The sequence below is a fragment of the Mesoplodon mirus genome (genome assembly GCF_964341445.2).
Source record: "Mesoplodon mirus genome assembly, chromosome: X".
NCBI lineage: Eukaryota > Metazoa > Chordata > Mammalia > Artiodactyla > Ziphiidae > Mesoplodon > Mesoplodon mirus.
The window spans coordinates 87,269,823-87,285,035 of NC_138981.1; the positions used below are offsets into that span (position 1 = coordinate 87,269,823).

At 41.3% G+C, this 15,213-nt stretch overlaps 1 protein-coding gene across 1 annotated transcript; it reads left to right on the forward strand.

The window, feature by feature from the left end:
- Positions 1-12,583: 12,583 nt before the first annotated feature.
- On the forward strand, positions 12,584-14,682 carry LOC309796840 (uncharacterized protein; the record flags this gene model as incomplete). Its single annotated transcript, XM_082610219.1, has 3 exons — positions 12,584-12,612; positions 13,468-13,537; positions 13,904-14,682. 3 exons carry the CDS (start codon positions 12,584-12,586, stop codon positions 14,531-14,533), a joined length of 729 nt encoding a protein of 242 aa, XP_082466345.1. The 3' UTR covers positions 14,534-14,682.
- Between the last annotated feature and the right edge of the window lie 531 nt (positions 14,683-15,213).

The following is a 15,213-nucleotide window of genomic DNA, read 5'->3' on the forward strand; positions in this document are numbered from 1 at the left end:
AATTGGAAGGAAATCCAAAAAAGAGGGGATATACGTATACATACAGCTGATTCACTTTGCTGTGCAGTAGAAACTAACACAACATTGTAGAGCAACTATACTCCAATAAAAATTAATTTTAAAAAAATTAAGCATATGGGAGGGAGGATGTGCATTGGTTATATGAAAATACTACACCATTTTATATATTTTATATAAGGGACTTGAGCATCCGTGGATTCTGCTGTCTGTGGGGCATCCTGGAACCAATCCCTTGTGAATAGCTAAGGACAACTGAATTTTTCTCTCCTTTTATTATTTTTAGTTGCACAGGGGAAATATATCAAAGGTGTTTTAATCTGCCTGTGTCGATTGCCCTGGGGTCCTAGGCTGAAAGAGACAGTGATTAAACTTTTACTCTGAAAGCCTCTCCCTTTTTAGAAGCTGTGGGTCTGTGTCATGGGTGATCTCATGCAGACCCTTTCCCTCCCCTTAGGCACTCACTACTTGGCTAACTGGGTGGTTAAATATGGTTTCAATTCAAGGGGCTTTATTTGGGAGAGAACAGAAAGAAGCATGTTGTGAAACTATTTTCATCTCATGACTTTCACAAATATCCAGAGAATTGGAGACATTGTCTGACTGTGGAATATAGATTTATTTGAGAGACATGCTTGTGTTTGCTCTTCCCCTAAGCATCTTTAATTTCTATGAAACTGCCAAATGGGGATTGTCAGGTGGTAGCCTTGGCTTAGGGATGTTCCCAGTTATGACACTGAGGCACTTTCCTATGGAAAGGGCTAGGAAGTTTTTTATTTATCTTTTCACTTCCAAAACCAAGACACTTTCATTGTAGATAAAGATGGAAAATGCAAGAAAGAAAAACAATCATTAGAAACCCTTAAAACTCTACTAGTCTTCCATAAGCACTGTTATCATTTGAACATACATATTGTTTTCAGAATTCTATTCAAATATAGCCACATATTTAATTATAACCATATTTAAGAGTAACAATGAGATGTTATCTTACAGTTTTGTAAACTGATTTGTTTATAGACAAACATCATATTATGAATGTCAATCCATGCCAATCAATATAAATCCACATAATTAAAATGACCATAGAAGCACTAATGGTCATTTCAGGTATGAAAATAATGATGGCAATGGTTACTATTTATTGCTGACTTCCTCAGTGCCTGACACTGTTATAAGTGCTAAACCTATATTACTCATTTAATCCTCACCACAACCTATGAGGAGGAGCTATTGTTGCCCAACTTTAAACATAAGAAACTAAGAACAGGGGCTTCCCTGGTGGTGCAGTGGTTAAGAATCCACCTCCCAGTGCAGGGCACATGGGTTCGAGCCCTGGTCCGTGAAGATCCCACGTGCCGTGGAGCAACTAAGTCCGTGCACCACAACTACTGAGCCTGCGCTCTAGAGCCTGCAAGCCACAACTACTGAGCCCGTGAGCCACCACTACTGAGCCTGTGTGCCACAACTACTGAAGCCCACATGCCTAGAGCCCATGCTTCAAAACAAGAGAAGCCACCGCAATGAGAAGCCCACGCACCACAAAGAAGAGTAGTCCCCACTCGCCGCAACTAGAGAAAGCCCATGCGCAGCAACGAAGACCCAACCCAGCAAAAAATAAATAAATAAAATAAATTTAAAAGAAAGAAACTAAGGGCAGGGCTAGCAGGTGGTAAGGGTAAGATATACTGTATGGCTCCTGAGCCCATACATCTAACCAGGATATGCTATTGCCTCTCCTATGACAAGGCCTTCAACCTTACTGCTATTCAGGGCAAAGTAAGATAAAAGAACCTGAGGTGCCATGTTTTTTTTTCCCAGTTAACTAGGCAGAAATTTAAAATATTGATAATAATCAGTGTGCTTTGGAGTTTTGGGGAAATGTGTCCTGGTATATTGCAAAAGTTCTCCCCCATTTTGTTTCCCTTCTTGTGCCTCAGGTGCATTCTGCATTCTAAAGCTGAGTGAGTTTCCTGTTGGTAGAACTGAAAATATTTGTTTCCATACCATTTAATTATTTTGTATTGCTGCAAGATCAATAAATGTGTACTATAGGTAAAAATATATAACATAGAAAGGAAATAAAATAACTTTACCCCAAAGCATACCATCTAAAGCATACCCACTGTATTCGTTTCCTAGGGCTGCCTTAAAATAGTACCACAAAGTAGGTGGCTTAAAAACAGAAGTTTATTGTCTCATGGTTCTGGAGGCTAAAAGTCCAAATCAAGGTATCAAAGGGCCATGCTCTCTCTGAAACCTATAGGACTTCATCCTTGCCTCTTCCTAGTTCCCTGCAGTTTGAAAGCAATCTCTGATGTTTCTTGGCTTGTAGATGCATCACTCCCAATCCTCCATCTTCATGTGACATTCTCCCTCTGTCCCTTCATATTATCTTCTATCTGTGTGTGTCTCTGTGTCTAACTTTCCCCTTTTTATGAAGACACCAGTCATATCAGATTAGAGCCCACCCTAATAACCTCATTTTAACTTGATTACCTCTGTAAAGACCTTATTTCCAAACAAGGTCACATTCTGAGATAGTTGGGATTAGGACTTCAGCATACATTTTTCAGGGGATACTATTCAAGCCAGAATAACCACTAATGTTTTCATCTGCATTGTATTCTTCTAGTAGTTTTCTTATGCAAGAATTTATATAGTTATGCATGTGTGCATGCATTTATAGAGTTATATACGAATATAAGATCACATTTACGTTTAGTTTTGTAACATGCTTATCTCACTAATAACATTCCTCAAAGTCAGTGACTGTGAATAAACATCAGTCTATACCATATGGATTGTAGGTATACTAATGCCTGATAAAGATAGAGAAAAATAATTAAAATGAGTAAAATTTTTATGTGTTGAGTGCTTTTCATGTATTGAGTCATTTAACGATCACAGCACCACTATAAGGTAGATATGGTGTTAATCCTCATTTTATAGATGAAAAACTGAGGGACAGGGAAAATAAGGACTTGACCCAGGACTGAATATTTAGGGAGCAGGACAGCTTGGATTTGAACCCAGAACCTCATGTTCAGAGCCTGGGAAACTGTCAAAGATTTGTTAAGTGACAGGAGCAGTCTGCACAAACATTCATATTTTAGGAGGTCATTAAAAGTAGCACTAAGTATGTTAATATATTATGCAAAATATCTCAACCTAGTGACAAAAAGGTGTTTTGTGACCATTTTGAGAGCATGTGACAGAATCCATAGTGCAGTGGGATAATGAGTCAGTTGGAAGTGAAGAATGTTAACAGGGAATGCAGAAAATGTCTTTGAAGAGGGAGAGAGAGAGAGAGAGAGAGAGAGACATTGGAGGTGAAGCGAGAGAGATATCTTGTGGCTGAATGGGGATGAGGGGTCCAAAGAGAGTTTTTTTTTTAATCTTCAATGCCTTGAAACTTGAGTAAGTTTAAAAGTTAATGTTAATGAGCCATCTCTTCTCAGATTTAATCCTTGAATTTTCCCATATATTCATTTCCCTCCTTACCCTCCTATTTCCTCTATAGATTTAATGAGATACCTCTAATGGAACACTATGGGTCTTAAGCTCAATATGCATTTTGTTATTAGTGAATAGAAAAACGAGTACTTGTGTATCAAAGAAGTGCTAGTCCCTTTGGGATTTTTGCCTCTCAGGGAGGCAACAGGTAGCTGGAATCCTGGTGGATGTAGCTGCTGGGTAATGCATGCTCTGAGGATGTCTGCACTGGTGACTGTGGGATGGGACCAGAGTTTTCCTATAAATGTATTAACATACAGAGCAGTCCAGGAACAGCAGTTAGGCAAACACCACAGCTTGCTGCCCTGGTGCCATCTCTCACTGAGCTCATCAGGTGAGTCAAAGGCAAGTCTGTCTTCCCAGCATGGGGAACCGGATTAGGATCTGCTCAGAGGCACAGTGTGGAACAGTTCTTATGAGTTTGTGAATCACCCTAGAAAGAAGAGAACATCTGTCCCCAAACCTTTGAACTTAAGACCAACCAGAGAGATATTTGCTCCCATCATCTGGATGCCTGCACTCTCATTATGAGAAAACAATGAGAAATGATTTATAACTTCTAAACTGTTACCAATGGGAAAAAAAGATGGTAACCAATTGTATTTTTCAAGATGGTATAGCATACAGTGCTAATTTTTCTTTAACTTAATATAATAGAAATTTATTCTTCTCTCATAAAACAGTCCAACTCTGGTGTTACTTGTCAGGTTTTTTTCATGGATGTCTTTCCTGCAAGGGAGTTACAGGGACCCAGGTTCTTCCATCCTATAGCCTTGCCACTCCCTTGATACTCAGAGTTCTATGACAAATTCTCTGCTGACAGAGAGTGAGGACATGGAGTATTGCTTGGGAGGTTTTTAGAAGCCAGATGTAGGAGTGACAAATATCACTTCTGTACACATCCATTGGATAGAACTCCATTGTTCCGTGTTTCAGTCTGGGTTCCCCCCAAAGCAGAACTTGGGTGCTGATAGTTTATTTGGGAGGTGATCCCAGGGAGCAACAAAGAGTTAAGAGCCAGAATTGAGTCAAGAAAGAGATAAAGCCAATATAATGGTGCATTGTCAACATTACTGCTGTAGGTAAGTAATGGGGACTAGGGTTAGCTGTGACCTCTGAGAAGCATACAATATGTCTCCCAGAATTGTCTGCTAAAAAGTTGGAGGGCTGGAAGGTTTATTTATCTCTCCATGTCTCCATGTTCTCTTGGTTAAGGATTGCTCTGGGGGTGAGGGAGGGCATTAATTCCCCTGCAATTCAAGGATGAGCTTCTGTGGGGGTTATGAGAGTTGCTTGAGTCGAATGAGAAGAATCTGATACAAGAAGGTGAATGAAAGTGGCCTGCTTGATTAGGACACTGCTGCTATCAGTGTGAGCTCACAGGCAACTGTCCACAATAGCTGTGGATGCATGCCAAGGAGATATGATAGGAGGCACCAGAACTTCTTGCTACACATGACCTTCACATAATTACAAGGGAATTTAAGTAATGTAGTATAGCTGTGTCTTGTAGAGGTAAAGAAAATTGGAAACAATCTAAATTTTCATAAAGAAGTAGAATATTTAAATAAATTATGAAGTGCGTTCATCAATGGAAAGTTCTCTGAAGTGCATTTTAAAGGGAAAAAAATGAATTGCAAAGCAAGTCAGATAATATTACCCAGATATCAGGAGTGAGATATGGACTTGGCAAGTCATAATTGTATGGATATCATGAACTAGTTGAAATTATCTATTAAGTAAGGAATAGATAGATAGGTAGAGAGATAGATAGATAGATAGATAGACAGACAGACAGACAGACAAAGGTTTTTGGATGCTTATTTCACCCCTTTTTGTTTTCTGTTTCAGGCAATGCTGAAGCGAATATCCTTTTGTCAGCCTATTCTTGTAGATGTGAGAAAATTTCCCTATATTACATGCTTACACATATATTCCCTGGGATTTTATTTCAATAATTCAAACTCTCTCAAAAAGTATATGAGAATTCTCATTTCTTCACTTCATTTCTATTCCTGGTGTCACCAGAATATTTAAACTCATGTCTAATTGATAAGTGTGCTTCTATTTCTTTGATTTGTATTGAAATTGAGTCTCTCTCTCTCTCTCTCTCTCCACACACATACAGAGCCAATGTTAAAATTCTTCTTGTGTAAATTTTGGTCCATTTTGGGGGCTTCTTTCTATACTTAATTTTTGTCAGATGATAGGTGATAAAATTTACTTAGATGCTTTTATTTGCATTCCTTAAATTATTAGTAAGTTTGAACTTTTTCTTGTAGCTATTGACCAGCTACATTTTGTCATCTGTGCACTGTTTACAAATTTTGTCCATTTTTCTATTTTGTTATAGGGGCTGTTAAGGAATTATGGCTAATATCTTTCACTGATACATATATTTATTATATCAACAAATATTTATTGGGTGTTTATTATTTGCCAGACACTACAGCCAAAATTCATATCCCAGATCTTTCTTCTGAGATCTAGATGCTTATATTTATTGGAAATGACCACTTGAAGAAAGAAAAGTATTAGTATCCATCCATACATGCATGAATTATCAACAAGAACATACACATTTTGGGCTTCCCTGCTGGCGCAGTGGATAAGAATCTGCCTGCCAATGCAGGTGACTGGGGTTCAATCTCTGGTCCGGGAAGATCCTACATGCTGTGGAGCAACTAAGCCCATGCACCACAACTACTGAGCATGTGCTCTAGAGCCCGTGAGCCACAACTACTAAAGCCTGTGTGCCTAGAGCCCATGCTCTGCAACAAGAGAAGCTACCGCAGTGGGAAGGCCATGCACTGCAAAGAAGAGTAGCTCCCGCTCGCCACAACTAGACAAAGCCTGCATGCAGTAACGAAGACCCAACGCAGCCACACACACCAAAAAAAAGAACATACACATTTCAAAACACTTATCCCAAAGTCCCGCATGGCCACAAAATAAAAAGGATTCAGTGTGTTATTTGAGGAGAACTACTGGCTCAGAGTTAGTTTTTTTCTGTGATCACTATACATATGGGAAGATGTTTAAAAATTGCCTGATGTTTCTGAGTTTTCTTCTTCCCATTTGTAAAATGGGAATAATTTTATCTATATCAGACAATTAATGTGAGAAACAAAAAAGCAAAATATTTAAAGTGTCATACACAGCATACAGTTATTTGGTACTCAACAGACGTTAGTTCCCTTTCTTTCTCACATCCATCCTTCCTTTAAAGAAAACTCCTTTGACATCATCCAAATAGCATGATTACATGTTAATCATGTGGAAATGTTAATTAAGAAAATGTACAAGTTTCCATTAAGTATTAACTTAAGTGTCATTTCTATGTATGGATGTGATCTCTCCGATAATTTAGAAAAAAGAAAAACAATCACTGGGCCAGTTCCGTAGGGTTTGCAAAAGAAAACCATCACGCCATCCCATTTTATTTCATATATTTCCCCATCCTACTTTTTAATTCTATGTTATTTTCTCAAGAATAATTTGTGCAATGTGATCCATAAAGAAGAGGCTTTGCAGTGGAGCATTGCAATAGAACACTGGGGGCCAGGCACACCATAGGGTCTTGGGTAAGTAATCTCCCCTGTGCTGGTTGTTTTTTGGATAACATCCCAGATAGATGTAAGGGTTTATGAGATCCCATCTGGGAAAGCACATATGATAAAATGTCATATAACTAAATACACACACTCACACAGAAATGAGTGCATGTAAAATGGTGAAATCTGAATAAGGTTGGTGGGTTATATCTGTTGACAAAAAAATTAATCAACATTCAATCTAAGAAAGAAATGGAAAATTAATTCAAGCCAACCTGAGGATTACAACCCAGGAGACAGTCTTTCAGAAAGCACTGGGTACTGTTCCAAAGAGGTAAAAGGGGAGACCAGTATATATGTGATTTTAGAGAAGAGGTATGTACAATCAAGCACACATCTTGGTAGAAGGTTACTGTTATTCACAAGGGACAGATATCTTAGTTAATGGTTTTAGTGCTTTTCTAAGTATGAGAAGATGCAAGAAACTGGATTCATAAATTTTTTCTCCTGAAAATATCTAGCTCTCTGAAGGCCAGTTCTGCCACTTTTCCCAGAGCACAGAGTGCCTCATTCCTGATCTCCACCCCGAACTCCTTTCAGGGTGTGTTGAAGGTCAGAGACTTGTAGAGCCTCATGGTAAGCAACCTTCTTTAGTTGGCACAGCTCCCTCATAGTCATAAATATGACCAAGGGTTGGGAGACATTTCATGACCATTTTGTCCCATGGTGTTAGAAATGCTCATTCCCAGGTCACTCCAGGATTTCGTTGACAGGCCACTCAATGTGCTATTACTGGACTAAGCCCTATTAACAGTAGCTAAAACTCTCTAGACCGCATGTCTTACTAGTTTGTTATGGTCCAGGAAAAGATTCCCTCTTGTTGCTTCTTCATGTATCTAGAGTTACACTATTACACTCATTACTCTCATATAGAATTACATATTTGGTCAATTGTTTCAAGTCTCCTAGTCTTCATTATTTTTATTGGAGGCTCAGTCACACATTTGGTAATGCAAGAAAAAAAATCATAAAATAGGCAGAATACAAATAATATACATAGTAACATTAGTAAGGTCATAAGTAAGTGTTTAAGCTAAGACCTTCCATTAAGTGGGGCACCCAGTATCTCCCCAGGTCATATGACCAGCCTATTCTTCACCAGTCACTATCTTTAAGGGAAGTGATATATTGGCATTGTACATAAAGTTCACCAAAGATGTTTGTATGTACAAGGTGAATGGTGGGTCATCGTGACCCCTTACATGATTAAGAAAGGAATGTTATCTTCTAAGGAGTTACATGGCTGGCATCAGAAAAAGAAAAATTGTCCTTTGTGGTTGAGCAGGTATTTCTGCTGTTGGGGAGGTGTGGTCAATGCATAACGCAGATGCACAATGCACACTAGAGGAGAGGAAGGGGGACCAAAGAAGTGGAGAAAAATTTTTATGTTTAAATTTTTCTGGTCTTACCTTAAACTATGAATTTGATTTCATCATATCAATGTCAGTTTTCTGTTTGTGGTATTTTATTGTACCTACACAAGTTACCATTGAGGGAAAATGGGTAAGGGGCATAAGACATCTCTCTCTATTGTCTCTTACAAGTACCTGTAAATCTACAATTGTCTAAAAATAGGTTTTAAAAAGGCATGGTTTTTCTAATTTAGGAAACTAAGAAAACTCACCCCCAGTTGAACACTTGCTATGTGCCAGGCAGTGGGGCTTGTGGCTTCACATGAACTACCTACTCTCTAGGATAAAAATACTTCCTGATCTGCCCTGAACAGAAGGGTTGCCTGTTGACCTGGCATCCCATATAGTTTAACGTTTGTCCAAAAATCTTCATTGTTAAACAATGTATTATTATTGCTGATATTTACATTAAAGTGTTACTGAGTCCAAGCTCACACCACTTGCCACAAGTCAGGCCAATAAATCGAGAGACAAGGTGTTGGGGCAGGGAAAATCGACTTTATTCGGAAAGCCAGCAAACTGAGAAGATGGCAGACTAATGTCCCAAAGAACCATGTTAATTTGGGGTAGAATTCAAGCTTCTTTTATGTTAGCAAAAGGAGAAGCAGGAGGAGGTGAGGTCAGGTGGTGAGGAATAGCCTTAATCAGCTGTGCACGGGTGGTGGTCTGAGGGAGGTTATGAAACTTCTTTGTTCTTGGTTGGTTGACTCACATTGAAGTTAATCAGGTCTGGTCAAGAAGTTCCTGCAGAACTAGATAAGACAAACGTTAATTTTTCTTGTTCTTGTTTCTTATCACCTTGGGGGGAGGTAGAGTTTTTTCAAAAGGGAGCTATCACCTACACCCCAAGTTGCAGGCAAAATTCCTTCAATGATTAATGTGGTTATGTGCAGAGCTAGCATGACTAAGCAAAGGCAACTAACAGCAGAATACAAAGGTAAGAGCTAAAATAGTTTCAGGATAGAGTAAGAGTTGTTCTTTCTTGTTACAAAAGTAAGCCAGAATAGGTTTAGTAGACCTTGTTTACTTGTATTAGTTTCCTAATGTTGCTGTAAAAAAATAACCACAAACTTGAAGGCTTAAAACAATACACATTTATTATCTTACAGCTGCGGAAGTCAAAAGCTCAAAATCAGTTTTACTGGGCTAAGATCAAGTGTATTGGCAGGGCTGTGTTCCCTCTGGAGGCTCTAGAGGAGAATCCATTTTCTTGCCTTTTCTAGTTTATAGAGCTGCATTCCTTGCATCCCTTGGCTCATGGCTCCTTACTCCATCTTTGAAGCCAGCAATTTAGCACCTTGCTTCAGTTGTCACATTGCCTTCTTCTGTAGTAAAATCTCCCTCTATCTCCCCCTTATAAGGACACTTGTAATCATATTTAAGGCCTACCTGGATAATCCGGGATACTTTTCTTGTCTCAAAATTCTTAACTTAATCACATTTGCAAAGTCTCTTTTCTAATTCAACATAATTAACACATCCCTTTCAAGGACAACATACAGGGTATTCACTGTTAAAATGAAGTAAACTCACACAGGAGCAGCTAGAGAGCGAGCCCCTCTTTGTCTTGAGTGGTAGTGACAAAAGCATTTGATGCTGCTACCTCTACTGGTTATATGTGATTAGCTAGTTGGGCCATGACCATGCCAAGGACATTTAAAATGCATGAAAATGTATGGGAAATATGTGAGGGAAGTAAAAGCTGAGCTGTGCTGCCATGGAGCTTGAACATCCTTGGTACAGTGGTTTTGTCATTTATTATGCAGTGTAAATCTACATCTATATTTATTTTATTGTTGGAAATGGTTTCTTCAATCTTTGAACAAGATTGAATGAAAAATTAAGTAACAAATTCTGTTTTCTTTGGTGATAAACATTTAACTCCCACAAAATGTTTGCTGACATTTACTATGCACCAAGGGGACTGTGGTGATATTATTGACCTCAAGAAAACCCAAATCTACAAACCTGCTAAAGAAACATTCGCATCTACTTCAGAAGGTAGTAGTTATTTTAAAAAGAATATGTCAATTGAGTACATACAGATGCAGAAGTTGTGTTGACTTCTCATTCTATGAACAGAACTACTAATTTAGAAGAAATTATTTTTCTTCTAATTTAATTATTCAAATTTTGAATCCCAAGTTTTTGTGTGCATGTTCAAAAGTAGAAGCGATAGCTCTTAATATGTTGGCTCTGTTAGCAAAAGAACTTAGGAAAGAATTATTGATGATAGTTTAAAATCAGCATCAACAGGTGATTACAAAGAAAATCAGTTACTAGCAACAGTGATTTGATATTACTTTCATCAAATTAATAGAATAATAATACAATAATAATGCATTTTTTGTATTATTGATGAAAGGGAAACATGTAGCCTTGTTATTAATGGCATTGTGAATTCAGTTAATAAATTCAACTTTGAGGATAAAATTACTTGTTATGTGGTGTTAATGTGTTAATGAGAATACACATTTTGGTGGAACAAAATGTTGCAGGAAGATAAATGCTTTACTAAATTAAGAAACACATGCATCAGAAATATAATCAGAATTGGTTGTGTCACACATGTAAATAATAATTGTGTAAGCAAGATGTGGTATTTTGCAAATCAAAATAGAAACGGTGGTGTCCCATAGTTACACATATGAACACTCAGAAACACGTATACCCTGTGTGTGTTTGTGTGTGTGTCTGTGACAACACTGTAGAAGCTACACTATTGGCAGTTTTCTAGTCTTGGGTTGGGTGGTGGTTTCACAAATGTGAAAGAGGAAAAAAAAAAGAAAGGGAATGGAAGAGAAGGAAGAGGGACAAACATGGGTTACACGATGCATCTGTGCATCTGTGGTCCATATTTTTAAATTTTTTTTGATGTTCAAGCAAAAGAAGCTTTAATAATACAACACTATTAAAAAATACAACAGTACTATTCCTAATAACAATAACAATGAAAATAATAATAACAGTGACCACAAAAGCAGAGGGAGCCTACACTTTGCCAGGCACTATATACAGCTGACTTCACTGACATGCTAAAAGTACATCCCACCCATTCTGTGATATGTTGCATGACTTGATGTCTGACATTGTGTGGGCTACTCACACAGGTGAGGAATTGAGGGTAGAGCTGTGGAGGGATTTGCTGTTCCATCCCAGAAGAGATGCTCTCAATTTACGAAAGGCTATCCTCAGTAACATGAATGGTCTACACAAGTTCTTTCTTTCTTTTTTTCTTGGAGGGTAAAATTGGGATGGAAATACTAAGGAAACAGGTTTAACTCAGTCAAAGGATGATTGTACAGAACTCTAAGAGGTAGTGAGCTCCCCATTATCGGGATATGCAAGTGTAACCTGGCTTAAATGTTTTTTTAGGGCATTTTATTTTATTTTATTTTATTTTATTTTTAATTAGTTTCTGCTTTATAACAAAGTGAATCAGTCATACATACACATCTGTTCCCACATCCCTTCCCTCCTGGCTTAAATGTTTTAATGCAACCTTTTTTTCTTTTTTCTTTTTTAACTTTTTAGCAGTCTGACATTCTCTCTAGATGAGAATAGGTTAAACGTTGGAGTGCAAGTTTCCAGTGTGGAGAGAAGTGAACAGAGAAGGCGAGAAGGAAGTTGGTAAAATCAGTTTGGGGTTATAGATTTTGAGGTCCCTCAGGGACATTCAGGCGGTGGTGTCCAATAGACAGTTGGCAAAGAAGGTCTGAGACTCAGGGGAGGGAATAACCTGGATATGTAGATTTGGAAATCATCTGTGTTAAGAGGGAAATGAACAGAGATCAGCCAGGGAGAGAGAAAACATGGACCGGAGAAGAGCAGAGACTCAGGACATAGCTGCTACTCAAAGTGGCAGCGCAGCTTCCTGGCCGGCACCACCACCAGGGCTCTGGAGTCAGGCAGAGTTGGTCTTGAAAGCGAGCTGTGAGGCTCCGTGTGGAGCGCTCTTGGAGAAGTCGGGTACCCTCCCTGTGATCAGCTGTCACAACTGGGGATGAAGGGCATCTCAGAGGGATGCTGAGCAAGGACCTGAGAGGCGCCAGGTAAAGCACCTGCAGTCAGGAAGCCTCCCCCCACCTGCTCTGTCGGTAACTCCTCCTTCTCCAACCACCCCGCCCCCACACAGTCCTCAGCTGTCCGGTCCCTCTGGGATGGGGGGGGGGAGACCGAGCTCTGGTGACGTGGCGCTCACGTGACTGGCCGGGCACCCTGCAATCTGGTCCCGGCGCCGTCGCTCCCGTTGCCCGCGCGGAACCAGCTCCCGGAGCTGCCCGGGTGGCGGGCGAGGGGCGAGCGGGCTTAGGCGAGCTAGAGGAGGCGCAGGCCCGGCCCGGGCGCTGCAGGTCAGTGTGAAGGTGGGCGCTGCTGGCGGCCCGGGTGGGGGTGGAAGCGGATGGGACTAGGATCCGGGAGCAGCGGGGAGAGGGGAAGGGGTCCCGAGATGGGTGAGGAGGGGCACGAGGCGCGGCGTGGGCAGGTGGGGAGGGAGGACCCTGCAACCGGCCCTGCCGCCTCTTCGACGCCCCTCCTCTGCGCCCTCCATCCATTTTCGAGCCTGAAATGGGGTCGGGGGGACGGGGGGAAGCAGTGCGACCGTGAAACGTAGACAAATTCTGGAAATAACCCCCCTCTCACACTCTGCCCCTATGAGGAAATATTGATCTCCGTGTAAAGGGGTGGGGGCGGGGCGGGTTGCCTGCCGGGGAGGGGTCCCAGCGACCCAAACAGTTTGTAAAGCATCCTGGTCTGATCCTGAGGCCTGACAAAAAGATTTGGCGACTGAGTTGCGGGGTCAGGAGAGATCGGGGGGAACCGTTGGATGTGGAGGGCCCGGATTTGGGAAAGGGACTTCAGTCCACTGACCCTGCAGCCCCTCTCTGTCTCCTGTCTGTCTACAGGTCTGCATGTCTGTTCCCAGCACTCTGCAAGACTAGTAAAGGAGGAGGAACCTGTCCAGAATCCCTGCAGGTCAGCGAAAGGAGGGAGAGGCACTGGACAGGCACAGGGCTGGGGACCGGATGTGGAGGGCACAGCTTGGGCAGAATTTGAGGGCCCCACTGCCCATCCCCCCACCGTATGTAATATACACACTTTCTGCCACGCTGAAGGATGGTACAAGGTGGCAAGGCCTGCCAGGGAAATGGTTGGCTCTCAGTGCAGGAGGAATGGTGGGGTAAAGGGTGGCCAGAAGGCTCACTAGGCTGGGCCAGGTCAGGGGAACGCTGACAAGGGTGAGATGCCAGTACTATCCGGAACTACATTCCACGCCCAAGCCCTCAGTCTCCTTGTCTCCTCTTGTCGCTCTCCCCCACCCCACCCCATCCCATCCCCCAGGACAGGAAAACGAGGGGACATCTCAACATGGAAAAACTCTGCAATGAAAATGAAGGAAAGCTGGAAAGCGAAGGAAAGCCAGAAAATGAAGTAGAGCCTGAAAATGAAGGAAAGTCAGATGAGGAAGAAAAGCAAGAAGTGGAGGGGAAGTCAGAACACGAGGGAGAGCTCCAGAATGAGGGACGGCCAGAAGACGAGGGACAACCAGAAGACGAGGGGAAGCGAGAAAAGCAGGGCAAGTCTGAAGCTGAGGGAAGACCACACGGTGAGGGCAAGCTGGAATTCCAGGCAAAGCCAGAGAGTCAGCCGTGGGCTGCCAAAAACCGCCCCTCTGAAGACTATGTGCCCCGGAAAGCAAAAAGAAAAACAGACAGGGGGACGGACGATTCCCCCAAGGACTATCAGGACAACTTACAGGAAAGGCACCTGGGCAGTGAGGAGATGATGAGAGAATGTGCAGATATGTCAAGGGCTCAGGAAGAGCTAAGGAAAAGACAGAAAATGGGTGGTTTTCATTGGATGCAAACAGATGTACAGGATCCATTCACCCCAAGGGGGCAACGAGGTGTCAGGGGAATGAGGGGCGGAGGTAGGGGCCAGAGGGGCTTACATGATATCCCATATCTTTAATGCCTTTGGCCTTCAATGCTGACTCCTCTGATGGGAATGTCGCTGACCCTGCTTTCCCTGGCAGGCATTTGCCAGGCTATGTGCTTTAACCTTAAGCTGATACTTTGCTTTAGGTGTCACTCTCATTACCAGCAGCCTTTTGATCCAACTACAGTGCTCTCTGTGTTTCAGTAGGGGATTTTCACCCACGTGCATGGAAGAGATGTTCATGGTACACTGTAAAATAACAATAAAGAAAAAAGTTTTCTGAATCGAATATATAGTATCAAACCATTTTTGTAAAAGTATAAATGTTTGTGTAATGCATCTGTGCACAGAAAAAACTAAAAATTAAGTGATGCTTTTTTCTTGCATGGTAGCCAAAAATAGGTCACATCTGCACTCAAAAATAAGTCCAGTCACCTGATGGTACCTCCACGCGATTCCTCTGCAGATGTGCCCATCCCCATGTCTTCTCCTAGTAGTAACCATGTCAATGGGCACTGCTATCCTTTCTCTGAGTCCTTTACCATCCTATGGCTCCCACCATGTGTGATTCTTTATCTTTCTTTTCTTTGCTCACTCATCTCTGCTTTTTCCTAAATTATATGCATTATGTTAGTCATTAAAATAAAACTAAGGGACTTCCCTGGTGGCACAGTGGTTAAGAATCCACCTGCCAATGCAGGGGACACAGGTTC